Source organism: Protopterus annectens, chromosome 12.part0 (genome assembly GCF_019279795.1).
Source record: "Protopterus annectens isolate FY-2018-M chromosome 12.part0, PAN1.0, whole genome shotgun sequence".
Lineage (NCBI taxonomy): Eukaryota > Metazoa > Chordata > Ceratodontiformes > Protopteridae > Protopterus > Protopterus annectens.
Window position 1 is genome coordinate 1,518,476,141 of NC_056746.1, and position 27,714 is coordinate 1,518,503,854.

The window sequence follows — 27,714 nt, forward strand, 5'->3', positions numbered from 1 at the left end:
AAGGGCAAAGCCCTATTTCTCTAGGAGAAATGAGATGGATATACATATACCCTATGATGAGAAGAAACAGAGGGGTCCGCTAATCAGTTTGCCATTGTTTTATACAAGTGATGTATCTAATATTAAGGAGATTGTAGAGAAACATTGGCATATATTAAGAGTGGAAAATGAAATTAGTAATATAGTTGGAGAGAGACCCAAGTTTTGTTATAAAATTAAAAAGAATTTAAAAAGAATATTATGTCATAGACTTGGGAATGAAGTTTTGACTCCACCAATACAGTACCTTGTCATAACTGCAATCAATGCAGTTATATTAATGTTGGCTTGGAATTCAAACAACCAGTGACTGGTAAGGTTTTTACTTTCCTAACTGGAAGTACCTGTAGAACAGAAAATGTCATATATCTTGCCCAGTGCTGCTCCTGCACTGCATTCTATATTGGTAAAACCAATAGACAGTTCAGGGAAAGAATAAGGGAGCATGCCTACCAAGTCAGAATAGGAGATGAACGCAATGCCCTAGCAAAACATCACAAGATGAAGGGACATGCACATAATTTCACCTTTTTTGTTATACAGTCTGTAAATAGTAGTTTAAGGGGAGGGGATCTGGAGTCCTATACATTAGAACTAGAAACTAAGTGGATCATTAGATGTAGGGCTGACTATCCGCCTGGATTAAATGACAGTCAGCCTGCAACCTATTCTAAAAAGGAGAATAGGGAGAAGGTTTAAATATTAAATATAGTTTTTATTGTAACTATAGTATTTTATATGTGTTTTTATATGTGGTTATTTAATGCATTTTACAAGCATCTATTGGTTTTACATGAAATGGTCACCAAGTAAGTTGCACCCAGATTTTGGTTAATAAAGAGCATTAATTGTTTGATTAACTGGGATGATTTAATTGAATTGTGTATATAAAGACTGTGAACTTGTTGCATTTGTACAGTCTGAAGAAGCCGTTTTTAAGCGCTTACTGCAACTGCAGTGAATAAAGAACGTTCTGTGTTTAAAGAAAAGGTTGATTCTATGGTCTACTGTGACTCGTATTTGTAAGCCACTGCGTTCCTGCTTATGACTGACTCTATAACTATGTGTAATCCACCACATTTCCTATCAACATCACCACTTTTGAGAGGGATTTGAAGGGACAGAGCAAAATATTGAGCCAAAATCAGGGACAACTGAGAGGTAGCATGTACAGCAGAAAAAGTATGCATGGTAAAAAAAAAAAAAAAAAAAGCAGAGAACTGTTTAGATTGCACTTTTAGAATGGGTATATGTATATTTACAGGATTCTCAGTTTATAATAAAACTTGTTTATTTTCTGAAAGCCTAGCATTTGCATGCTAGCCTGTACTTCAGTATTTATAATTGTTTGTTTTATCAAGTTAAAATAAGCTTTGTGTGTTAAAAAGCTAAAGAATAGTGAATAAAATGGAGTTGTTAAAAGAAACTGCAAACTCTAGCACTGTGATAGTAAGGGGTGACAATTCCTATGTTTGAGCTTAGGAAGCAAATATTTCATTTCTTAAGTTGGTGGAACAAACCAAAGGTGACTTTTTCAAAGTTGTTGCATACCTCTTAACTGTCCATATTTTTGCAGAATGTCCATATATTTGCTTAATTTTTTTTATCCATGTCAAAATCTGTTTTCTAGCAATTCATGGAGATTGAAAGTCACTAAATGACATACATTTGAGTTTTAGGCTTAATAGTCCGGTTCTTTTAAGGCCCGCTCGTGCATCTGTAGTTTGGAGTTTAGACCTGTTGTCCCCTTTCCTTGGTTTTTGTTTACTTTGTTCAGTGGTAGAATAACCCTGTGAAATGGAGAAGTTGAGGAAGGTGAGTCATTTGGCTACTGTCTTATAGAAAGTGCTGAAGACTACAAGATGGTTGGTTGTTTATATTTTTTTTTTGTTATGTTTTTGTTAAGGGGTGGGAGATTGTGGTTTGGAGGCGGAGTTTTTACCTTTTCAGGTGAGTGAGTGAATATGCTTTTCACTACATTGATATCTTCTGTCTCATAAAACTGTGAACAGAGAGACCACTAAATGGGTGTGTTATAGGGCAGAGTCAGACTTGTGCCATTTGAGATAGGGGAAGTCTGGCTTGTTGACAGAGGCAATTATGCCACTTGTACACTAGTGAGACTTGTGTGATGTAATGCTTAGTGGTTTTACAGTAACACTAATGTTAGTTGTAACTGGAGTAGAAATGTGTGTGTTGAGTTTTTAACCCCCTACCCCCGAAAAGAAAATATCCATTGCGTAGTTTATGCATTAACCTGGGAGGGCAGGTTACTTATGTTTTTCCACATACCAGCTCTGGGTAGAAATTCAGTAAAAAGTGCTTTTTCAGATTCCTGGTTAGTCATGTTACAGGCTAACGTTTGGTAGTTTAGTGTCCATTGGAGAACTTAACTAGTAATTTCCTAGATTGACAGTAAACTAAAACAACTGGAAAAACATACCTCTCAGTCTCTCAGGGCAAGAAATCTGGACAAAGCCAAAAATAATTGTGGAACAGGTCCAAAAATAAGGACAGTTTTTAAATATTGCTCCTGTAAACTCTGGTAGTTGCTAGAATAACAGGGATATGAAGTCTTAAATTCATGTCTCTGCCATTATTTATCGACTTCATTATTTGTTGGTATCGCACAATTTCACTGGAGCGGGTGGGATTGCATGATTATGTATACAAATTTTGTTAATCATCATCCAGATTTTTGACCAGTTGTACCTACTTTTCATGGGTCTTTGTCCAGATTTTTGATGTTTCCAGGATGAGCAATATGCGTCTGGAGTTAGGGTTGGTATAATGGTTAAGATGTTTACCTTACAGACACAAGGTAGAGTTTGATTCTCACCTTTTGAAGGGAACTTAGAGAGGCTTAAAATGGCCTTCAAGTGCTGCTTAGCCTAGTACTTGCCTGTTGTCTTTTCATGGATCAACTGAAAAGGCAGTATTTTTTTGTTGATATCGTCTAAGTTCCTGCAGATGGAAGTAGTTAACAGCTTTTTCTTTAAACACACAGGGTAAAACGACTAGGTGCTTATGACCACGCTCAAAGACAGCTTGGAGAACGTTGTCTTTACACAATTCCTTCTAAAGTGGAACTAAGTAAAATCGTCTCTGAAGGTCCAGAAGGGAGCTCTATTTTTCCTGAGGGGACATTTTCCAGGAAGGTACAGTTCGGCCAAGGCCAGAAATGTTTCACAATTTACAATATATGTTTGCTGTATATAGATGTGTGTATGTATGTATGTGTATATATATATTTTTTTTTTTTGCGCTGTATATTAAGTAGTTTCATTTGGGATTTTCCAAACTAAGTGCGTTTCTCCTTGCAAGTACTGCTGTTTGATTTTTGATATTGGGTATTCTGATTGTAGTATTTTCTATTTCTAAGTTTAAATCCTGTCAGTTGTTCTGGAGTAGGTTTCACTCTCCCACTACATGAAGATTTTACTGTATTCTGTTTTGCTAACTGGCGGGCTTGAAAACAGCACCATTTGGCAGTTTTGTATAGTAACTGGTGTTTTGTAAACTGGGTGACACTGGAAATACACTTTTTTTAATTTTTAACTGTTTAACCACATCATATTAGACCTACTCTTTTTCAAGAGAGATCCTGGCTAAGTAGTAGATATGATACAGAAAGCTTGCAGTAGGAACAGGTGTCCCATCTTGATAGGTTACTAAGTTGGAGATGGCAGAGACTAAAGTTTGACTTAACCAAATGTTAAGCACTGAACAAATCATCCTGCAACATTGTGGTTGCAGAAGAAAACTTTACGAAATATTTAGAAAGCAGTACATATTAGACCATTTCCCTGCCATATGAGTAGAAACCTTGTTTCTTGCAGGACTTAAGTATCTAGCCTTGAGAGAGATTTGTTGAAACCTAGTGAAAAGGATATGCTTAATTTAAAACTGATATTAAAACAGTTTTGTGAATTACCAGCAAGTTGCTTCTGGCTACACTTGCATAACCCTGGTGAAATGTAGGAGTTGCTGTACAGATAAGATAAAGAAGCAGTTATATATAGTGCATAATTCATATTTGTGCAGTTTGTGAATGTATGCAGGATGTAGATTCAAAGAGAAAGGATGGCCAGGTTAATTTTACACTGTACACTGAGCATACGCAGTTGAAGCTAACATATGCATATCAGTGACTAAACAGAGGTTGTTGCACTCAAACTTTGCAGATCCAAGTAAGGTGAGCAAATGTAAGATTGCATTGCATTTAAGGGAATATCCATTCACTGTAGAAATGCTTGGAATCACAAGCTCGGAGCAGATGACAGTAAGTTAGGAGCAGCTGTTGAATCCCCAAATTACTTAGCTATCCTGCAGGAAGGTTTGTCCCAAATAAAAAAAAGAAAAAAAAAAACTGGTGCCAAAATTGCATTATGTTTTTGGGACGTTATCTACCCCATGGAACTACCACGTTGACAATTTGCCCCAAGAGTTGACCTTAAGAGGTTAAAGGCCCATCAGATCCAGCTTCATACAGGCCCATCTTAGTCTTAAACCATGATTATTAAGTGTTTATCTATAATGGCTAAAAAAAAAACTGACAAAGGTGATGCCAAAATGAATAGATATGCATCAATGTGATTTTATGGAGGGGGGAGGTAAATATGGTGCAAGGCCAGTCTTTAAGCAAATGGGGTAGGTTATTTTACAAAGGAAATTTGTTGGACTTAAAATGGCACGTAAGGGCAGTTAGCTTAATTTGAACGTATGAGGCAATTATAATAATCTCCAGCATGTGTTAGCTGTGTGTGGCACTTCACTCATATACCCATGGTTGCAAAGGTGTCCATTTTGGCAATGGGGATTGTCCAGCATCTCCCAAGGGAGATGCTGTGGTACCTTTTCATTTGTGTCAAGAAACCTAGAAAAGCAACCTGTGCTGATTCAGCATGGGGAAAGTATTGTCTGGTTTCTCATGGTACAACAGCACTGACCATTTCAACACTCCCACCCCGATGTCCTTTGTTTAGATCACTTTTGCAGTGGTTTTGACTACTGAAACCTCATTCATGCAGTCCCTGGGCATTTGTCCCAACTTCTACAGCTCAGAGCCATTAACCAAACCCAAACAACCCAGCCCTTAGAGCCAGTCCTTATCTTGAAGTTACGGATCTGGCTTTGTGACTTCCCTTACCTGCATTGTTCTAAAATGCCAGAGGCTGTTCACCTTGGATACCTGCTGTAGATATGGGTATGGCCTAGTGCAAGACGTAAACATTCTCCGCTGGATTTTTTAGCGAGAGCTCACCTGACTCCTCCGGAACCATGATTCTGTCAAGGGACTGGTCTCCTGTCTGTGGGAGAACCCAGTGGAGGGCACCCTACCCTTGACAAAGAAAAGGTAACTGTCCAAGGGGCCCCTGCTGGCTTCTCTGGGATTGTTTACATCACTGCACTGGATGCCTCTAGGTGCCATGACTGCCACTCTGTATTCAGGGATCTGAACCTGACTCCCTTTCAGTCACCTTTGGCTGATTGAGGCTTTTGCCTGTCCATTTAGAATGATGCTGTTCTGTCAGGACCAACTGACCCATGTTCAACTGCTGTTCACATGGGAACCATTCTCCACGTCTGCCTTCATAACTTGCATTTGAATATTTGCTTCCATCACCAAGATCTGCACCTGCAGTGGCTCCACCCAGGCCCAAGCTCTGGGCTTCAGTCCCAATGCAGCAGCACTCCTATTTGGCACAGCGTAGCTCCTTAGTCTCCCGGTGGTGGCTGGGTGTGGGCTTGGCACTCTAAATGCCATCCATTTTCAGATGTTGATGCAGCAGGTGAGTTGTTGCACACTACTTAGTAGATTCCATCTACCATGACCACCAGTTCATATTAAATCACTCTTGTCATAGTATGTGTTTGCGTCTTATACTAGTATCATGAGTAGTGACTTCCTGGCTTAATTTGGCTTGTTCAAAGCTTAGAATGTAAGTATTCTATTGTGAAACTTTGCTTTTTCCTTCAGTTATTGTAGAAGTGGTATCTTATAGGTTCATAGGTTGGTACTGGGCTATCTGCCCGAAGGCATATATTAGCCCAGCCACGTTGTGCGGTATTCACCGCTCCTTTAGTAGTTCCCTAGACCCTTGTACTAGCAGCTAGTACCCTTGGCCCTTGTCTAGTAGTGCTGTTGGTGTGATCCCCGGTGTGAACTTTGTTACCCATTCACTCATCAAGGTTCCTCTTGAAGAGTGATAGTGAGGGACTCTGTCTTATGTAGATCGGGACCCTGTTCCATAGTAAGGGAATTCTCTGCGAAGGGAATCTGTCCCTCCAGCATGTTCTATTCATTGTTTTTTTTGAGGTTTATATCCCTAGAAGCGTGTAGCTTGAGTAGATTTGGTTTTGCTAAGATGGAGCATGTTCAACAATTCTAGGTTGGACATGGCTCTGTATGTTAGACAGAGATCGCCACTGAGAAAGCGGTATGCAACAGAGAGCAGACTTAGCTTTTTCAATCGTGCTGCATAGGGCAACTGTTTGAGGCCAGTAATCCTCTTGATTAGGTACCTCTGTGGTCTCTCCAGCTGCTGGAGATGTCTAGCCAGGTACATTCCAATTGGTGCATTGTACTCAATGGGTCTGATGAGGGAAGAGTAGAGAGGCACCATTACATCCTTAGATCTTGATGCAAACCCTTTCGTGATCAGATGGGTCACATAGAAGGATTTTCTAAATACTTTGGCAACATGGTTATCAAAGGAAAGCTGACTATCTACTTGGGTCGCTAGATCCCTTATTTCTTCTTCAGATTTCAGGGGATTACCTCCTATGTTGTAGTTTGCAGGTACTCTGTTTTTTCTAAAGGGGATTACTACATTTTTTTTGCATTTAGCTTGAGACCATGGCTTTGACACCATGCATCAGTCTCATTTAGGCCCTTCTGGAGGATCTCCATGTCGGCCGGAGACTCTTATTATAGCACCCAGTTTGCAGTCGTCCGCAAACTTAGTCAGTCACAGCCCTTCCCTGCTTGCCTGTACTTCTGAGAAGTATATGCCAAACAGGAGGGGCCCCAGGACAGAGCCCTGAGGCACAGCCCTCTTTACTGGTCTAGATTCGGACATAGATACCGCTACTCTTACTTTATGGGATCTGTCTGAGAGCCAGTTTGCGATCCATCTTGTGACAAAAGGGTTTATGCCAAGGCTGGTGAGCTTAACAATAATACCTGAATGGGGAATGGTGTCAAATGCTTTAGCAAGGTGAAGGTAAGTCGTGTGCACCTCCTTTCCCTTATCTATAGCCTGAGTAACTGTCTCAAAGAAATCCACCAGGTTCAGGAGGCATGATCTGCCCTAGACTAAGCTGAACTGTGTGGGGTCCAGCGACTGGAGGTTCCCAATCTCTCCATTTATGAGTTCCATAATGATTCACTCCATAGCCTTACAGATCAGACTGGTCAGGCTTATTGGTCGGTAGTTCCCAGGGTCAGTTGTGGCCTCACCCTTGTGTAGCGGGACCACCGTTGCCGTGCGACATTCTATGGGCACATATCCTGTGGAGAGGCTGAGACTGAACAGAGTATTAAGATGCGGGGTTAATTTCTTTTGGAGCTCGCTTATGACACAGCCTGGGACACCATCCGGTCCCGTGGAGGCAGTGTTTAGCTTTAGACAGAGCCTTGTTAACCAACGTATCAGTAATAATTGGACTTACACAATCCCCTGGAATGGTAATAGGCCATGTAGGGTGGTGAGAGGGGGAGAAATTTGCACTGAACCTGTCAGCCAAGATGTTGGCAATGTCAGAAGGGTCAGTGTATTTTGTTCCATTTTGTACTAGCTCAGAACAGACCCGAGTGTTGCCATTTAGGTTTTTGACGTAGCCATAGAAGGCCTTATGGTTATCCTTGGCAACTTTTCAAAATTAGCTTTAGTTGACTTGAGGGCCCTCAATTTCTTACTAATGCTGATCAGGGATGATTTTTCTACTTGAGATTTGGCCTTTTTTTTGTATAAGTCTCCTCCTTTTATTGTAAAGTTTGCTTATGGCCGGGGTCCACCAGACTGGTTTCTATTTATTTTATTGCAGTGATAGTTGTCATTTTAGAAAGTAGAAATATTTTAAGGCTTTGAGAGAAGGTGCAGCTGTGTCAGATTCCAATGAAGGACTTCCACAGCTTTTGCTCTTTATACTTTTTGCTTGACTACAGTGGTAAAGGTTATAGCTTGCCATGGCTTCACTCTTGAGACTATCTGAAGTTGACAGTATTTCCTGTGTAATGTAAGTCTATATTCCACCAGACTGCCAACAATTAAATGACATCCCTTACTGTCCTGAGTCAGTAACTAAGGAGCTTCAATCCTCACTACTGTCTCCAATACGAGACCGTCACGTAGAAGTAATTCACAATTTTCCCATAAGAGCACAAAGGGAACAGGCTCTATTTTTCTGGGACCCGACTTTATAGCTCTGTCCAACCAAATATATGTTTATTACACACTTCAATATATCCGCGGTGGTGCAGCGGTAGCGTTGTTGCCTCACAACAAGAGGTTCTCCTGTTCGATTCTCGGCTGGAGTGCAGGGAGTACCTTCTGTGTTGTCTGCATGTCCTCCCCGCAGTTGGGTTGGGCGTTCGAAAGACATGCGTAAATGGGTGTGCCTTCGTTGAAGGTTGAACATCGAGCTGGAACATCGACTTTCTTAAAAACTCTACTGCCAATCAGCGGACTAGAGTTCCGCTGTGGCGACCCCTAACCGGGAAAAGCTGAAAGACAAACAACAACACACTTCAAAGTGTCCCAGTTTAAGACCTCTGATGCACTATCTCTCAAAATTTCACACATCTAAACATTTCTGAGAAAGCCTGACACAGATGTCCAGATGTCTCTCTTTAGCAAAATAAATACAGAAATGCTGACATCAATCAGAGGGTTTTTATGCCCTTCAAAAGGGGTGTCCAGTTATGAAAATTAATTATCAAAATAAATGATGGCTATAACAAGAACAGCTAGGCCTCAGGGTGACCTGAAGAGTATCAAACAAGTAACACTCTAAATCACACTCTAATCTCTTAAAAAAAAAAAAAAAAAAAAAAGTTTCCAGAAAACAGCAAGTAAAATGAATTACAAGTTTGAAAATCAGTAACTTTCAGTAAACTGTAGAATTCAGTCACCAGAAATGTAAATCAAACTACAGGATAGGAATCCATTCAATAAAAGCTCTATCTTAATAACTAAACTTTCCTGATCTACTCTAAGGTATAATAGCAAGGCCAAAGCAAACTTGCAGTTTCTTTGTTAGTTCTCTTTTCTGGTGTCTACTGACTGCTCAGTACTTGCCAAATTGCTATCTTAACTGTTTTCAGCAGTCTCAACTCTCTAATTTGAAAATTTAAAAAGATTCCATCAGTCAGCTGTTTAATCTCCTAGCAACAAGGAGCATTCCAATGACCTCGCACACTGCTCAGCTAATTTTCCACAATGCATTAGAATGTCCCACTCAAACATGCACAGTTAGGTATGTTTCAATGCAGTGACAGATTTTTTTTTAAACATTCTGTTTAAACAGGGAAAAGGCTCAACTTTTTAAACTTTCTTACATTTTCACAAATAAGCATACTGGCATATAATACAAGTTAATTTGAGAATATGCTCAAATCTCATGCCAGACATGCTAATGCAGATGGCATTATTTTCAGTTTCTTCACATCCTACTAGTAAGGAGGCAAGACACTTTTAAGGCTTTTACTTAGTCTGTGATAACATCTGCAGGATTGAACATGGCCTCTGATATATTCCTCAGGAAAAGGCAGATAGGGACACAGGAGATGTAATTAAGGTGGCCTGTTTCCGGTGGTCCAAAGATGCCAATACTAATGATGTGTTTTTAGCCGCCCCCAAATATACATCTGGTCACCCAGTGACCTCTGACTATGTGCTTTTGGAGTCTATTATGCTGATGAATGCCAGTTTATCTTGCTGGACCGATGACCAGGATTCAACTTCCACAAATGGCTGGCTCAAGTGTGCCTGGCTTAAATGTCTATGATTTGAGGATGAGGACCCTATCATAATAGTGAGAAGAGGATGTTATGGACCATGAAGTAAAAGTCTGTTGTTCCCATCTTGAAGCCCAAACTTCCAGGCTGGACATCCAACTCAGAAAGACACAGAAATTGAAGTACATTTATTTATTTAAATTTGTTAATTGGGTAGAGATTTGATCACCATTGACCAGTTTTAATTTCAGCTCAAAAAGAAGAAAAATTCCACCAATTTCCAGAGTAAAACATGCAAACAGGAATATAAAGTAATATCACAGCAAGTAGTCTTCAGTATGCACATAGGTGGTGCTCTTAAAGTGATAGCTGCTCCTTGGTGTAAATGGCTTAAGCCCTAACTATAGTCCAGCCTTTCTGGGTTTGATTAGCAACTTGGGTAATTGCCAGAGTGGCAGGGAGAAATGGGCATGCCCATCCAAGGGCAGTATGGTTGCTGGTTACATTGCCTAAGAAGTGTGCTGCAAAGAGGGAAGTTGCCCTTGGACACCTGTGAGCATGGGGAGTAGGGAAAGAGGCAAGTGGGGAGTGCATGTAAAATAAAAAAAAAATAAGTAAATAAAACACTGAACAGAAGCACAGACAGACTTGCCCCCATGATACCCTTAAGGATGCATCTTCAGCCCCAGTAGCATGGGAGCACTCCTGGGGGGAGGAGTTAAGAAGGAAGCTGGTAGACCCATTGTGGATGTAGGGCACTGGGGGGACTGGTATAAATTGTCTGAGTGGACCAAAAAATTTTAAAACGTTCTCTTAAACTGAGAGCAATTTCTGCCACCAGTGAAAGAGACCATCTGCAACAGTATTTTCTTTACCTAGCATGGGAGACAATAGTGACTGTTGGGGGAGTGCCTCAGGGTGCTGATTTGATTTCATTTCCATCTAGAGCCAACACACACAATAATAGGAAGAAGTCATTTTCTTTTTACCCTGCATTTCTAAGTTGATGGAGTGGTGGTCCATACTAAGAAAAAATGTGGAGGTCCCATTTGTTAAGTGTCCAGCGAACTAGATCTTGATAACTGATGTGCCAGACTTGACCTGGTTGCTATTCACATACACCACTAGGGTCTGTGGAGTATGTAATGTAGCCCAAAGAAAGAAGTGTATAAATGTGAAAGAAATGCTGGCACAGATTAAGGCTGTCAGCTCTCAAGCAAAATTGGACAGAGGATGTTCTCAATGTAGTCAAGGACAATGCCGGCAGATGCATGATCCAGCTAGGTTAGCAGTGACTGCTTGGAGAATTAATCCTAGAACTGGGTCCAAGAAGCCTTGGCAGTGAGAGACTAGGCACACCAAAAGGGAGAACAAGAGATCATTTTTGGCATCTCTGGACCAGCTCCTTTGGGTTTTCCTGGTTCAAAGGTCCCACTACCAATGTCTTGGAACCAATCACCTTTGGTGCAGAGACCAGGTGAAGTGACATTTTTGGCTCTGAGCCCCTTGCTGGTCAAAGGGGCACCTTCAGGCAGGGGTAGCATCCCTCTTTTCTCCTTGTACTCCTTTTTGATTGCTGGGTCTTCCCTGTTTCCACTCTGATTCAGAGCCTCCCCAACTTGTATCTGGCATGTGGGATCCTCTTCCCATATACCCGTATTGCCATCATTGGTGGCCTCTTCATTCCAGTCATCTGGGTCTGAGGATAATCCCCTTATGTCCAGTTCAAGCACTAGGACCCTCTGCTTCATTCGGGTTTCTTCCCTCAGCCCCTTCGGATCCAAGGTCTTCAGGGCCAGCTGAGTTTTCACCCTCCAGATCTGATCTGACAGCCTGGTCATCTTTGGCTCCATCCATTTCCTTGGTGGCCCTGACCCTGACTTGCTCGGGACTATCAGCACCTCAGAACAGTGGCATTGAGGCTGGAGTATTTAGGTAGGGGTTATCTGTTCCTGCTTTGGGATCATCACACCCTCTTGGAGCTTCTGATTTAAGCAGCATGGCTCCAATCTCAATTTCTGGTCCAGGCACGGATCCTTCAGGTTTGGGGTTTTCATTGCTACCCTTGGGTTCTGGGACCCTCAGACTCACCTCTGCCTCATCTTTAACACTGTTGAGAGGATGCTCCCTTCTCAAGAGAAGGATCGGATGTCTCCAGCTGGTACCCTCTCCCGGTTTTCATCTGTTCCTCTGGCCAGTCATAAGTCTACTTAGGGACAGTCAGTGTCAGCAAGCCTTTAGTCTGCTTCCTTGTTGGGGCTACCCAGCTCTTTCCCCACCTATCCAGATTTGTCAGAATGGGAAGTTTCATGGAAGAGAGTGCAAGAAGAAGCCCTTGGACTCCCCAGTGGAGACCCTCATCGAAGATACTGACTTCGAAGGAGGTTTCCACAAGTCCATGCATGATAAAGCCCCCTTTCTGAAGGAGTCTGCTTTTCTGGCGACCTTTGGCATAGACCCATCCATGCCATGGTTCCCAATCTGGAAGCCCTTAGAGATGTGGTATTCCAAAGGGTGTGGAAGTAACCCGACACAGTAGAGTCTTTTCTTAGGAAGCCAGATGAAGTTTTGCCCCCCCCCCCCCATAAAAGACTGGCCTTATTTGGAGTAAAGGCCTGGCTTTGGCTGTCTATGCCATTGTGATGGCAGCAGCCACCAAAAAGATTTTTTAAGAGCGCTCCTTGATTCACCTCCCAAACAGGAAGTCTCAGGCTCTGGATCGATTAAAGAAGCGATCTTATGCCTCATCCATTTTTGTTTTGAGAGCACTTAGCTACTTATACTTGAAGAGGCTTCAGCAGAGCCTAGTCCCTGAAGTGTCAAGCACCCTCAAGACACAGCAAGTCTCCAGATACCCAGACGAAGCTGGAGGCTCAGTTGTCCACCTTGATGTCCAAGGTTTGGAATTTGCAAACACTGTTTCAATAAGGCTCCTCTCTAACTCAGTTGATGGAACATCCAGGGTGACAGGCTTTGGAATTATGATAAGGCAACTTGCCTGGATTCAGTTGTGTAACATTGCAGGTTACTTCAAAACATCCTTCATTAATGCTCTTTTTGATGGGTCCTCATCTTTTGGGCCCAAGGTTAAGGACACACTTACAGTGAGTGAATAGGAGGGGAAGATGCTGTCTGCTGTCTGATTTTGTTTTGTTTACCCCCAGTGATCCTCCCCTAGGAATCAGAAATGGGATAAGCATTTCTTCTGGAAGTCAGTTCTCTTACAAGTTGCTCCTCTGGAAGGTTCCTCCCAAGGGTGGTGTGGGGAATCATAATGGGCATCACTCATAGGGCAGCAGCAGTCCTAAAACCCTGCCTTCCACAGAACTTTTTCCAGCGGGCCCTTTCAGTATTCTGAAGGGTTGACAAAATGCTCTTCTCTGGAGACAGTTTGGGTTTATCTAGCTCTCCACCCCAAAGCTTGGGAGACAATCACTTCAGATGCCTGGGTGTTTAGAGTCCTATCCAGAGGTTGTCATTCCCTTTGTAGAAGCTCAAAACTTTTTCCCAAATAGTTTCCCAGATATGCCTTCCCCATCAGTGACTTGGCACAATGGTAGAGATCCAAAAGCTGCTCACAAATAGTCATTCAGGGAGTCCCACCAGACAATGCATGATCTGGGGTATGTTTAGCAAAAAAGAAAGCAAAGGCTCTCAAGCCAGTTTGGATTAAAGCAAACTAAACCAGTTTGGCAAAAAGATCAACTTCCTGATGGGCACAGTGCAGTCCATATTACTTCTGACGAAGGACGATTTGGGTGTACTCAACAGACCTCAGACACTTACCATCACATCAAGATAGATCGACATTCCAAGAGGGTCCTTTGCTCCTGGATGGGAGGCCATCATTATTGGTTTAGGGCCCCGCCGTTTGGTCTCAGCACAGCTCCCCGGGTGTTTACCAAATGCATGGCACTGGTTGCAGCCTGGATCTGGCTGCAGGGATTTCAGGTCATCTTGTACCTGGATGATTGGCTCCTCACCATCCCCACAAAGGCATCATTGATCTCTATGTAAAAGCCAATGTCTAAGGCACACAAAAGGAGAACCAGTCCCAAAATTGTTTAAACTTCACTAAAATGTTTATTGAACCAAAATGACATAAACTCAACTTTATCACAGCGTTTTTGTCATACTAGAGAAGACTTCATCAGATGCTACAATAAAATGCAATTACTGCCCTTTTCATTGGTGGTAGAAACATTGAATGTATTTATTCAGTTATTCCCCTACAAATGAAATGACTTCCATACAAAATGTTTTTGTTGTTGAGTCTTTCGGCTTTTTCCCCGGTTAGGGGTCGCAACAGCGGAACTCCGGTCTGCTAATGATTGGTAGTTGATGTTTACGTGCACAGTTATCAGCCCTGACGCATGTTAAATCCATACTTTCTATAAAACCTGTATCACATGTACTTTACATTATGAAAAATAAATCATAGTCCTGTATGACATCTTAAAATTGTACTTGTGAATAAGAACAGGATTTTTCTAAAACTTAAAAACATTTTGAAAAACATTCCTTAATTTGAATCTGTACAATATGTAGTAGTAATATAAGGACCTTATTTTCAGCTTTAATATTGTATCTCCATCTAGTGGATGACCACAATATTTCTCTCAAACTGTTGAGAGGATGTTCCCTTTCATTATAAAACATTATGCCGATATTAAAATACATAAATGTAGTACTAAATGTTTGCAAATGTGTAAATAAAAGGTAAAAAAATGTTGTGTAATGACCAGAGATGAAAAGAAAGCCTAATATCCAAAATACTAAATAGCTGCAGAAAACTTATTGTGTAATGAGAGTTAAGAAAGTATACTAGAAGTGAATTTGTATAACTTAGTAGCTCTCATTTCAAGTAGTGGTGCTATAGAAATGTTTTCATTAAGGCCAGGGTATTTGTTAGCTTCAAGAGTGATTTGCCACAAAAATTACTTGTATTCAGTATTTGTTTCCCATGGCCCTCCCCTTAAGTCATTTTTTACTTCAAGTGCAAGAAATAAAAACCTAGCCCCTTACAATTCTCAATATGCTTATATAATACATTTTTCTCATTTTTAATGTATATGCTGTGGTAATGCTCTTATATTCTTTTCTTTAACTTGCGTTCCATTTTACCTGTATAAAATGCTTCACAACTTTCACACAAGGCTAAATATATTAAATTCATTGTGCTACAATTAGAATAATTCCTTCTGTCTAGCTTCTTTTTTCTACTTTTTATGTATACTGCCTCTTTATGCCAAATATATGGACATTGAGAACAAGCACCATTTTTAAATGTTCCCTTTCTTTTGATCTTACTGTTCTCCCCATTTTTATATTCAGATATCTTTTAAATTTTGTCCTTTTCTGAATATTATTTTTAAAGGTTTCTTGGACACTTTTTATGTCTCAGTCCTATAAACCTATCCTAGTCCCTTTTGATAATGTTTCTAATCTTTCCATCTTCATTGCATTCACTTATAACGGCCCTATTGTATTCTTTTTGTAGGTTAAGTCTCTGCCCATCTTTCTCATCTTTTTCATTGTTATCCCCTAAAATGGGCTTAAACCTTGCGTCTCTTCCCTTTAACACTTCATTTTTTACCTTTTGTAACAAATCCACTGGATGACCTCTCAAGACTTTCTAAGAAGTTGCATTCATCATCAAAATCCTTGGTGTCCGAGGTCATTCTACTAGCTCTGACGTATTGCCCCTTTAATAATTTTTTGAAAAACACAGATGGGCACTTGTAAAGTGCAAATAAGAAGTAGAGTTTCTTTTCTATATACTGTGAATTTGAAACCCCACATTAATCCCATTGACGTCCTGCTTACCAGGCTAAACAAAGAGAGGGTAACGGTGAGCTGCCTGTCGGGAGCTAGAATCCGCCACATAACCCAAGCACTCACTCAGGTCACTCCAAAGCAAGTACAAATATGACTCCGTCATTTTCCATGCCGGCGTGAATGACCTGAGACGTACCTCCTTGGACTACGTGAAAAGAGACCTAGAGGAGCTCTCTGATTATGTAGCCCAGGCCGGTATGACCCTGACCCTGAGCAGCATCTTGCCCTCACCAAGAAAGATGCCACAATACAAAGAGAAGATGATCAGCTTTAATAATTGGCTCAATTACTGGTGTCATTCTAGGGGGATCCAATGTCTGTCTGCTTGGGGTGACATGCTGGATAAGCCACGCTGCTTCGCAAGGGATGGCTTGCACCTGTCACCACTGGGCTTCCGGATATTGGCTAAGGCTCTTGCCACCCCCATAGTGCCTTTTTTAGGCAAGGCTCAAAAGACAAACCCACCACCTTGGAAAACAATAAAGGAAAAAAACTAAGGGTAATGCTGCTCAACGCCAGAAGTTTAAATCTCAAGATGCAGGCTCTTGACACACTCCTCAGTATGGAGAGCATCGATGTCTGTGCAGTAACTGAAACCTGGTTCAAGGCTCCTGAGAGCACCCCAGCCCTACCAGGTTATACCTCGTATCATGCATTTCGGCCCCAAAACCTGGGCCGAACCACAAAAGGAGGGGGAGTGTCCATATTCATTAGACACCCACACCTCCAGGTTAGTGGGCAACGCACAAAGCATCGGAGACCATCCATGTGCAACTAACCGTAGGCAAAACTGCTATACAACTTGTAGCATGCTACAGACCACCCTCGCAATCTCAGGAACTCCATTCAGCCTCCCTGAAGACACTGGAAGATATGAATGTCTCACCAAATACCATCATATTGGGAGACTTCAACTACCCAAACATAGACTGGGTGCATTACTCAAGCCCTAACACCCTAGCCCAAAGGTTCCTGGAATTCATCAACTCAAATGTGAGGGAACAACTAGTCACCTCTCCCATAAGGGGAAATAATATACTTGACCTGATCATCACAAACATGGGGACAAAATGCTCAACACTGGAAGTATACCCCTCACTAGTGAGATCAGACGATAAACTAATAACCCAAGGTATTCATATCCCACCTCCACCCCCAGCACAAAAGACCACAGTGAGAAACTTCTCAAAAGCCGACTTTACACTCCTTAGGACTGAAATTGTATCCTTCAAGCCCCCTGGGCCAGTGGAAACCACATCCCACACTGCTGAATCCTTCAAAAATGCTTTCTACGGGTATCTCCAAAAATGCATGGATCATGCAATCCCAAATAAAACCAAGACCCTTTCCACCAAAAGCAGACATTCTATCTGGTGGACCCCAGCCATAAACAAACTTTATAACAAGAGAAGGAAGCTACTGCAAAACAGAGCAAAATCCCATAAAGGGAAGGCATCCCCTGATCAGCACTAGCAAAAAACTATGTTCGCTAATAAAATCATCAAAGGCCAACTTTGAGAGAAAAATCACTAAGGACACTAAAGATAATCACAAGGCCTTCTTCAGTTATGTTAGAAACCTGGGTGGAAACCCTCAGATATGCGCAGAGTTCGTTCATAACGGCAAAAAATACACTGAACCCACAGATATTGCCAACATACTGGCAGACAGGTTCAGTGCAAATTTCTCCCCTCCCTCTCCCCCAAAAGACGAAATAAATATCTCAGCTGAATGCAACCTCCCTGAAATCTCAGATGTCCAGGTGAGCGCTGCCCTCAGCAAAGCTAAAAATACAGCATCATGGAACCTGACAGTGTCCCGGGTTGCGTGATACGTGAACTCCTAGAGGAGCTAAACCTGCACATAAGAACGCTGTTTAATCTTAGCCTTGCTACAGGATACGTCCCTGAACACTTGCGTACAGCTACAGTGGTCCCACTCCACAAAGGTGGCACCTCTACAGACCCTGGAAACAACCGCCCCATAAGCTTGACCAGCCTGGTCTGCAAAGCTATGGAAAGGATCATTATGGAACTCATAAACAAAGACATCGGGGACCTACAGACAATTGACCCTACCCAGTTCGGCTTTGTAAAAGGCCGATCCTGTCTTTTAAACCTGGTGGACTTTTTTGAAACAGTCTTTAGAGCCATTGATGAAGACAAAGCAGTTCATACAGCCTACCTGGATCTGGCAAAAGCCTTCGACACAATACCCCACTCAGGCATCATAGACAAGCTCAACAGCTTAAATGTTAAACCCATTTGTCACAAGATGGGTTGCAAACTGGCTAAAGGACAAAACCCACAAAGTCAGAATAGCTGGAGCTATGTCAGGCTCTAAGCCAGTCACAAGTGGAGTCCCACAGGGCTCTGTCTTGGGACCCCTCTTGTTCGGCATTTATTTATCAGATGTGCAGGTAGACATAGGGGGGTTGTGGCTAACCAAGTTTGCAGACGACTGCAAACTAGGTGCCATAGTCTACACACCAGCTGACACATGCATCCTCCAGAAGGGCCTCACAGAAACAGACGACTGGTGCCAGAGTCATGGCCTTAAACTAAATGCCACAAAATGTATAGTCATCCCCTTTGGAAAAAACAAAAGTACCCTCAAATTACTACATAGGTGGCAATCCATTAAGTACAGAAAAAGTAATCCGAGACCTGGGGACCCAAGTTGACAGTGACCTCTCATTTTGACACCCACGTCGCCAAAGTGGTTAGAAAGACCTTCTACCTTGCCCACCTTATCATGAGGGGATTCACATCCAGATCAACTGTACCCTTATATTCCTCCCTTATCAGGCCTATGATTGAGTACAATGCCCCATTTGGTATGTACCTCACCCGGCACCTGCAGCAGCTGGAGAGACCCCAAAAGTACCTTACCAAGAGGATCAAGGGTCTCCAGCATATGTCATATGCTGCCAGACTGAAAAAGCTCCAGCTCTATTCAGTAGCATACCACCTTCTCCGAGGTGATCTGTGCCTTACGTACAAGGCCATGTCCAATTCAGAATTAATGGACATGCTCCACCTCAAAAAATCCAAATCCATCAGAGCCACGAGAGCTAAAGATCTAAACCTCAGCACAAATATGAATAGGACATGCTGGAGGGACATTCATAACCCAGAGGCTTCACGCACTCAAACAACATACCTGTCCATGTTAGGCAGAGCCCCTCACTGACTCTCTTCAAGAGAAATCTGGACGAATGGATGGGTGATCGTAGGTTTACCCCGGGAGTCATCTCTGTGTCATTGCTAGATAGAGGCACAGTAAACTAAATTTAATTTAAATTGTAAACTTTTGTATCATTACATGGGGTGGCGAAAGCCACATACACTTTGGCTAGGCTTATAAATGCCCTAGGGCAGATAGCCTAGTACTATACTATGAAACTAATCTTTTGAATAGAAGCATCTAGATAGCTTTCATTTATTATAGGAAACGTATGTCAATTTGAAAAATTCTTTTGTTAGTCACATCTTCCGTGTCAGTCCAAAATAAACATAAATCATCAAGGTACCTTTTATGTAGCACCCGACATGTTTTAAATTTTGAGTGAAGAATAGATTTTTCTTCCCACATTCCGAGTACTATGTTAGCATAAGTGGGGAGGCCCCCATAGCAACACTTTCAGTTGCTGGAAAAACTCTGCACCAAAATAGATGAAATTGTTTAATACCAAGTCAGTCAAATCAAGATATACACCGAGTTAATTTTGTTTCATCCTTTTGTCCTGAATTAAGGCTCCTTCAAAGAATTCCATGCCTTTGTCATGGGGAATGCTTGGAAGCAAATCAGTTATATCTATAGTAACAAAAATATTGTGTGTAACACGTTTGACACTTCTTAAAAAAATCCCAGGAGTCTCTTAAAATTTAATTTTCGTTTTCATTGTTTTTAGTTTGATCCAAATATTTAGCAGTAGGGGCTGTTTTTGAACCTTCTGAAGAAACAATATGTCTTGGGGGGGTGGATCTGTCTCATTGTTATGTATTTTGGGTATTCCAAAGATTGAGGGAATTTTTGGTCTGTCATTTTTTAAATAATTATACATGTCTTGTTAAGTTCCTCTATAACAAGTCATTTAATCCTAAATCTATTTTTTTATAAGAAATGTTTATTTCATTTTTTTTGACAGTCTTGTATAGTGTCTCCTAAAATAGCCATCATTTTACCTTCATATATTAGTGTCCGTTATCACTGCTCTTCCACCTTTGGTTTCACCACCCTTACTTTGTCGTTTAGTCTTTCTTCCAGAACTTTCTTTTCCCCATTATTAAAGTTAGACTTCTGTTTACCTTGGGGAATTGTTTTTAATTCCTTTTCCACCGTTTTAAGGTTTTTTAAGTTGGGGATGTAGGAGTGCTTATGTACATTTTTCCTTCTTAAGACTTTACCATTATATTTTTGTGTATTTCTTGAAAATAATTCCAAGTTAATTTTATACCAAATAATTTATAATATTACCTTAGTTAAATCACACTTAATTTTTGGAATAAATTTAAGCCCCTTGGATAACAGGCTAAAATATGCTGTTGTGACGTCTGATTGTATATATGCCTCTGTGCAGAAATTTTTTTGTCACTCGTTGTATTTGTACCATTGTTATGGAGCATTTCTTCCCGGGCCTCTGCTGTAAATGGACCTTGTTCCAATCAGACTTTCCCGGTAAACAAATGTGAAATAAAAAAAAAAAATTAAAATTAAATGTATTATAATTGTTACATGTGTATTTGTAATTGTCTTTTAATATTGTTTCATGAGATGGTGTAAAAGAAGATGTGAAGGATTTTAATATCTGCCTCTTCCCCTTGCTCCTCTCATGTTGTGATAATACTGATTCTACGGGGGGGGGGCTTTTCGTTTTTAACCTTTTGGATCTTTGAAGGGGGATAATCGAAAGGGTCATTCAAATCTAATTTGTCATCCGTTCTGTTTATTTCATACCGTCTTCCACTATACCTCTCCCCTTCGTCGTATCCTATTTCTTTATGTGCATCAACATTTGTCTACATTAGACCCTTAAGGCTTAGAGTAGCTTCTCTTTTCTTTATATTCTGTAACATTTTTTCCAATTTCTTTGTCTTTCTGTTAATCAAAATGATAAATTCCTCCTCTATCTTGTATCTGATATTAAAATATTCTCCCGTTTTTTTTCTAATAGTCAACACAGTCCTCAGTAATAGGAGTAATTTCTTCTTTGTATAATGTTGTTTTATGCTGGTCATTTTAGCCCTTAAAACTTCTATACCACAACAACTAAAATTTTCTATCCGTCAATGAAAATCTGTCCCTTCCTCCACGTTATTGGGAAATTTACATATTCTTATTCCTTTAAGGACTATGCCCAAATATGCATATTCTTTTAATTAAGCATTTTCTATATCAAGAGCCCTGTATTTAAATAAGTCAATACAATTTCTTGACACTATTGTCATTTGTGTCCATTAGTAAGTCTCTCCTTCATTCTTTAAACTGAAAAGAAAAGCTTTTGAACAGCCATTCACCTAAGTCAATATTTTGAACAGTGTTATTTAAACAGTCACCTCTGTCTTGTCCCATTGGTGGTTCAGTTTCTTGCTGCTGCTTGTTCCTTATAGATTCACCAGTTCTGCTCAAAAATTCTCTGAGTTAGCTGGTAATCTAAATCCGTATATTTTGAGTTCAAAATACCCGTGCTCTGCTTGTTTCTATTTCCATTGTTTTCTCTCCCAGCTGAATTCCTTTGTTTGTTTCTTGTGGTCATTTCCTGATTCATTGCCAGGGGAATGTCACATGCAAGACTAGCCATTGATTGGCCGAGTGGTGTAAGGAGGTTAACCAGTTGAGCGAGCTGGCCAGTCAGTTTCCAAGTTTCACCAATTTCCTCGTACCTAGCCTTTTCAGCTGTGGGGTACATATGTTTCTTCATCCATATCTCCGAATACAAAACCAAAACTTTGAAATGGGGAATAATGCCCAGCCAAAAGCAAAACATAAAATCCAATGTCTAAGGCACATAGCAGAACCAGTCCCGAAAATTTCTAAACTTCACTAAAATGTTTATTGAACCAAAATTGCACGAATGCTTAACTTTATCACTGAGTTTTTGTCTTATTAGAAAAAACTTCATCAGATGCTACAATCAAATACAATAGCTACATTGATGTCTGTCAGGTATTGCTTATTCTGACTGTCACAACTTGTGTATTTCAGTCAGCTACCCAAAATCGAGCCTTCAACCTGTTCAAGTCTTAGGTTGTCATCTGTACAGTCTGTTAAATTGCTGGGCTCCCAAGTTCCAGAGTTTTCAGTCTTTGAGCTCAGGCCCTGTCAGTGCTTGCAAATCCCAAACCTGTAGCTCATACACTTTTAAAGCTTTTGGGTCATATGGCAACGTCAATAGGACTGGTTCCGCTAGCCAGATATCACATGCTAGCCATATAGTGGCCTCAAAGTGGTCCCTCTTAACTCATCCTTTGGATTTCCCCATATGACTCACAAGTGTGTCACAAGCAGATTCATTATTAGTTACAGTCTCCATTACTAATGCAAAGGAAGACAGTTTGTAATTCTTTCTCCTTCAGACACAGATGCCTCCCTGCAAGGGTGGGAGGGGGATTTCGGGAGAATGGTTCAAGGCTCCCAGTCTTCTGCAGATTCTGAAGATGAGCAGTCTTCCTAGCATTGCAGGCTTTTCGGATGCCTCACAAATGGTCCTTAAATCCAACAGTGACAGCTCAGATTTTTCAGCTTGTGGCTTTGTGTTGTGACTTGTTTTCATCCTTGTGCAGTACCAAGTATGACACCTACTACTCCATTGCTCCCTCTCTTCTTTGGCCTCTTTTGAAATGTTCCCTATAGATGGGGACAGACAACATGAATCTGGTTCAGCCTCCCCACCCTCTTGCCTCCAACCTTAGTGCTGACTTGGCAAGTCTTCCCTTCGGGATGACTGGACATGGGAAGCTCTTCATTCAACTCCCTTAGAGTATCACATTTGTGTAGGTTGTTTTCTTTCCAGTTGTGGGAGATGTGTAGTTCAGGTAGATGTGTTATGTTTTGATGCTTGGGGCAGACTTTATCTGGAGTGGTGATAGAGGACCAGGGTTATGAGTAAAGGCGGTAGAGCCAAAACGGGCTAAAGACTTTTGAATTGGTTGATGCCAGATCTGAAGTCCTACAGGTTGAACCAGACAGAGGCAGACAATACGGATGTATCATTATGGTGCGCACATAACTTTCTTTTTTGACTATGCATTTGTATGCAGTTAAGGTTTTCATGCTAACCATTTTATGAGATGAGGATAATCTTAAAAAAACTGCTATTTAACTGTATCACAGCAAGCAAGCAAAAAATAAAAACAATTTTGGTTGCAATCTGTATCAACCCTGCCCTAACAGTGCAGCAGCAGATCTCACCAGCTTGCTACTTAAATGGCAAGCAAAACACTTTCTTCTAGTCACTAGACTAGAAAGATAGAAAAAAAATTGCTGGATTACTGAAGAGCTTGTTGCTCTGTACAAGTTTAGAGATTCTGTTTGTAAAAAAATTGGGAGGGGAGAGCTGACCAACCACCAGACAGGGACAGATTCCTACTGCTAAAAAAATGTTATTAAAGAAAAAGAAACACTAGATGAAAAAATCTCATCACCTCTCCAGCAGTCTCTTCAAAACCATTAAAAGCATTCTGGAAGTTAGTCAACAATACCATAGGCTTTACTTCATATAGTACTCCAACAACATCTTCTCTAACTGTTTAATCTCAGAGCACAGCTTTTTAGAGCTCTGTAGCCTCCTCAGAGTTTTATTTGAGGATTTTTCAGGTGTTTATGAAATAAGGGACTTGGAGGCCTTTGGAGGCCTATGCTTAGACCTCTCTATTAGTCTTTTTGTCAAGGTCTAAAAGTTCAAATTGTTATCCCTTCAGAACTTGCCATCACCTTCCCATTGGCAAACATTTTAGGCCTTTAGATTTTCTGTATTTGGCTTACATTATCAGTTTTCCATCTTACCCTTTGTACTATCTACTTATCCAAGGATATTTACAAAATGTCGGGCTCCAGTAATTGCTTTAACGCAGACTTCAAGGCATTCACATTTTTCCAATTTGGATGATTCTTACATTTGCAGACTTTTTTCAGTTGTCAAGAGTCCTACTCTGAGTTTCTAAGTAAAAGTAAAGAAATCTCCTCTTATCCCTTTTCACCAAATAGTTTTCGTGGTATGTCTGTTAGACCCTGCCCTTGGAAAAGCATTTCTTCCTCCATACAAAGTACCAAATGTTCCAAAAGTTCTTCCCAAGTATTTCCAGTCAAAACTGGGTGTTTGTCATTGAATTTTAAGAGATCGTGGGGTACATGGCTTCTATAAATATCAATTCCTTTGACTAGACTTCACATGAGAAAAATTCAGTCATTCTTAGGTCAGTCTGGAATTTGTATCTACACCCTTTATCTTTTCAGATTCCTGTACTGGAGTTTGTAAGGAGGGATGTTCTATGGTAGGGAGAACAGTTATGAAATCAGTCTCCCATTCTCCCTTTCACCTTTTCAGTCCGTCACAAAAGATGCTTCAGACAGGGCTTGAGAAATGGATTCCAGAAATGTGTGCAAGTGCAAGATCTGTGGAACAGACAGACAAAAGAACAGAAATGTCAGAAATGAAGGCAGTAATAAATGCTTTGAAAATATTTTACTGCCATCATCTCTTTGACAACAGTAAATTCTTTGTAAGCCCTACATCATCTCTGGTCTCCATGACTTCAAATTTTCACAGAAAACACCACACTGATATGGTACATAAATGGTGGTTGGGGGGGGGGTGCTACCAGGTTTTCACCCTCTTTGCAAACTTTCTATGATGGCCCTTGAGGTAGCAACTTTTCTCACGTTGACACTTCACGCTTCATACATACTGTCAGAGCAAAACATTATAGCAGACAAGCTGAGCAGGACAGACCCTCATGAATGCAGCTTTCACCCTGGAGTCTTCCAATAATTGATCCAGCTGTGGGAGTGCCTGAAGTAGATCTGTTTGCCTCCTCTCAGAACAGACAGCTAAAGAAATTCTGCTTCAGAATCTCTTGCAGACTTGCATGAATGATGGATGCCGCCTTATTCTCACGGATGGAATCTTCCTTTATGATTTTCCACCCTGGCCATTGATAACCAGGATTCTTCTAAACATTCAGAACTCCCCTAAGATTGTGGTTGTGCCTCGTGTTTCTTACTTATGAAAATGGCCAAGGGGATGTACCATTGGCTTCCCCACAAAATGGATTTACTCTCAAGAAGACGGGTTGAGACTTCCAAGATGGCTGCACATTAACAGCTTGTTTTCTAGCTCTCCCAGTGTGAAAACAGAAACTCAGCAGAGAAGACCAAGAGACTTGTGTTTATGGGTAAATTTCAGTAACTGGCCAGTATATGCACAGCCTGGATGCGAGGAATAAAGAAATACTGAAGACCTGGAAAACATCAGTTACAAAGAGAGAGGAAGAAACCCTGACTGGGGAGAGTTTTGCAGCTGTTCAGCAAAAAGCAATGCAGCCTTCAGATATGGCTTCCAATAATCCACAGGAAGATAGAAGACAACTGCATACAGACCTGATTAAAATAAACAGAACACTGATGGAATGTATCAACACAACAAAAGGCTGGAAAAAATGGAAGAAGCTTTAAACAGATATTCAGATGAGAGGATAAAGCTGCAAAAATCAGAGGTAGAAATGAAGAAAAGGCTGGCTGAATGAGACTGCTCAGAAGGAGATGTTTCAAAAAATAGACTTGGAGGACAGAGGACGTAGGGAAACCTGAGATTTTTCAGCTATACCAGAGAAACTGGAAAGAACAGACTGCATTAATTTTATGAAAGGACAAATAACTGGACTGGTATTCCACAGCAGGTGTTGCTCTTTGAAATTTCACATTGTGGGTATGCTCCAAACCTAGCTATAAGAAAGCAGCCTAGACCTTTAATAGTAAAGATGCAATCCTACCAGCAGACTGAGTTGATTCTGACAAAACTGTGGCAGAAGGGTAAAATACTAAAAATGGGGGACACCAGAGTATTTGTGGAGAATGTTTACACATTGTACACCTGACAGAAGAGGAGTAAATTCATTCCACTATTTAGGGAATGTCAAGACATGGGTGTGAGATTCAAACTGCTCTATCTAGCTGTCTGATATTCTTCCCTGGAGGGACAAAATCAATTTTTATGAAGTGCATCCTAAGGAGGAAGTACAAAAGTTTGTCCAACAAAAAGTGAGCTGTAAAAGATTCTGCTGCTTGTTGCTCTGGTAATAAAAGACCACAAAGACACTGTACCCATGAAACCTCTTTCAGTACTTCAATGCAACATGTTGGAGAGAGAGAACGGAGCACGAGAGTTGAGTAGAAGAATAAGAGAGTATGTTGTAAATTAAGAAACCAGATTTGAGTGATGGAGAACAGTAGAATTAAAAACAGCAACTTAATGTGGGATTACAATGCAATAATTACATTTGTGAAATACAACAGAACAAGAAAATCTGAAATATTGGACTTTTTCAAAGTTTGTTGAATTTGTGGGGTACTCTAAAGTATATGCCCTACTTCATATCAGTGTTCAGAAAAATGCTTTGGGGAAGGGAAGGGAGGGGACAATGCGAAGTGAATAATTTTGTTCTTAATACTGTATTTGTGTTGAATGGTTTCCTTTGCATGTTAAGTGTAATGAGGACTAAACAGATGTTTTTTTTTTCTCCTCTCTTCTTTCTTGTACAATTTTGAGAAATGGAGGGAATGCAATGTATAAACAAAGAGCTTGGTTAAAAGGGGATGGCAAAGTTAAAATTGATGTGCTTTTTCTCATTCTTGCATGAGGAAATGACTGGATTAAGGACCTTGGATTAGTTTTAAGACAGAGTAAGTAAATGATATAGCATATTGAGGCTTTTTTATTTATTTATTTTTAGCAAATGCATGTATACTTAATTCTGCAGCTGATCGTCATATTTCCATGGAAACAATCTGATAAGCTTGGCTGTCTGGTTCTCATGTCTCCATGAAGACAACCTGATAGAGAAACTGCAGACAGTCTGGTGGCAGGGGATTGGCTGACGGAAGAGAAAAAAAAGATAAATTAGCTTTGGCATAATGTTCTCTGAAAGCAATTGGGGGTGGTTCCAGCTGGGATAGCTTTAGAGATGAGACAAAGCCAAGTTTAGACTTTAAGTGAATTTTTCTCAGTTATTTTTAATGCAGTGGGGATATTAATATAAACGTGTTTTACTCTTTTTTTTTTTTTTTTTTTTTTTTTTTTATTCAGATTTAAGAAATGAAAGCACTGCAATGTAAAAATGTAAGGGAGGCAGGGAAGGGGGTATTGAAGTAAGTTCTGGTTGAGAGTATGACAGAAGAAAAATCAGTGTGCTTTTTCCCATGCTTGCATAGGGAAATGACTGGGTTAAGATCCTAGGCCCTGTCCAGTAACAAATTTATTAGAAAGCATGTAAATAAAAAAGAATATTGAATATTATAAGGCTTTTTTCTGGTAAACAAGGTACCTTTATCAGTTTTGTCTGGACTGCCTGTCACGAGAAGACAATTTGATAAAGGGAAATGGCTTGGAGAAAGCACTTACTGAAAGTGTTCAAATGGTTTCTCAGCTGGGAGAAGCTATAAAGATAGACAAAATCAAATAGAACTTACTAATAGCACAAGCTGTACCATGAGTCTTAGCATGACTGACCTTTCATTTTGGTTAACTCTAGCCGGTCTGTGTGGCTATCATCTTAGATCTTTTGTTCTTATTAGGAAACAAAAACCAATATTTGAAGATGTGCATAGTTTTGTGTATAATTAAGTTACTAGGCTTTAGTGGGGTTTGGGGGGGTTTT

At 40.6% G+C, this 27,714-nt stretch overlaps 1 protein-coding gene across 1 annotated transcript in view; it reads left to right on the forward strand.

The window, feature by feature from the left end:
* The window catches only part of UBE2O (ubiquitin conjugating enzyme E2 O), a 1,895,179-nt gene that overhangs the window by 342,145 nt on the left and 1,525,320 nt on the right, over positions 1–27,714 (forward strand). The window contains exon 5 of the mRNA XM_044089038.1: positions 3,047–3,197. Within this exon, the coding sequence (XP_043944973.1) occupies positions 3,047–3,197 (151 nt within the window). The remainder of the gene's footprint in view (positions 1–3,046; positions 3,198–27,714) is intronic.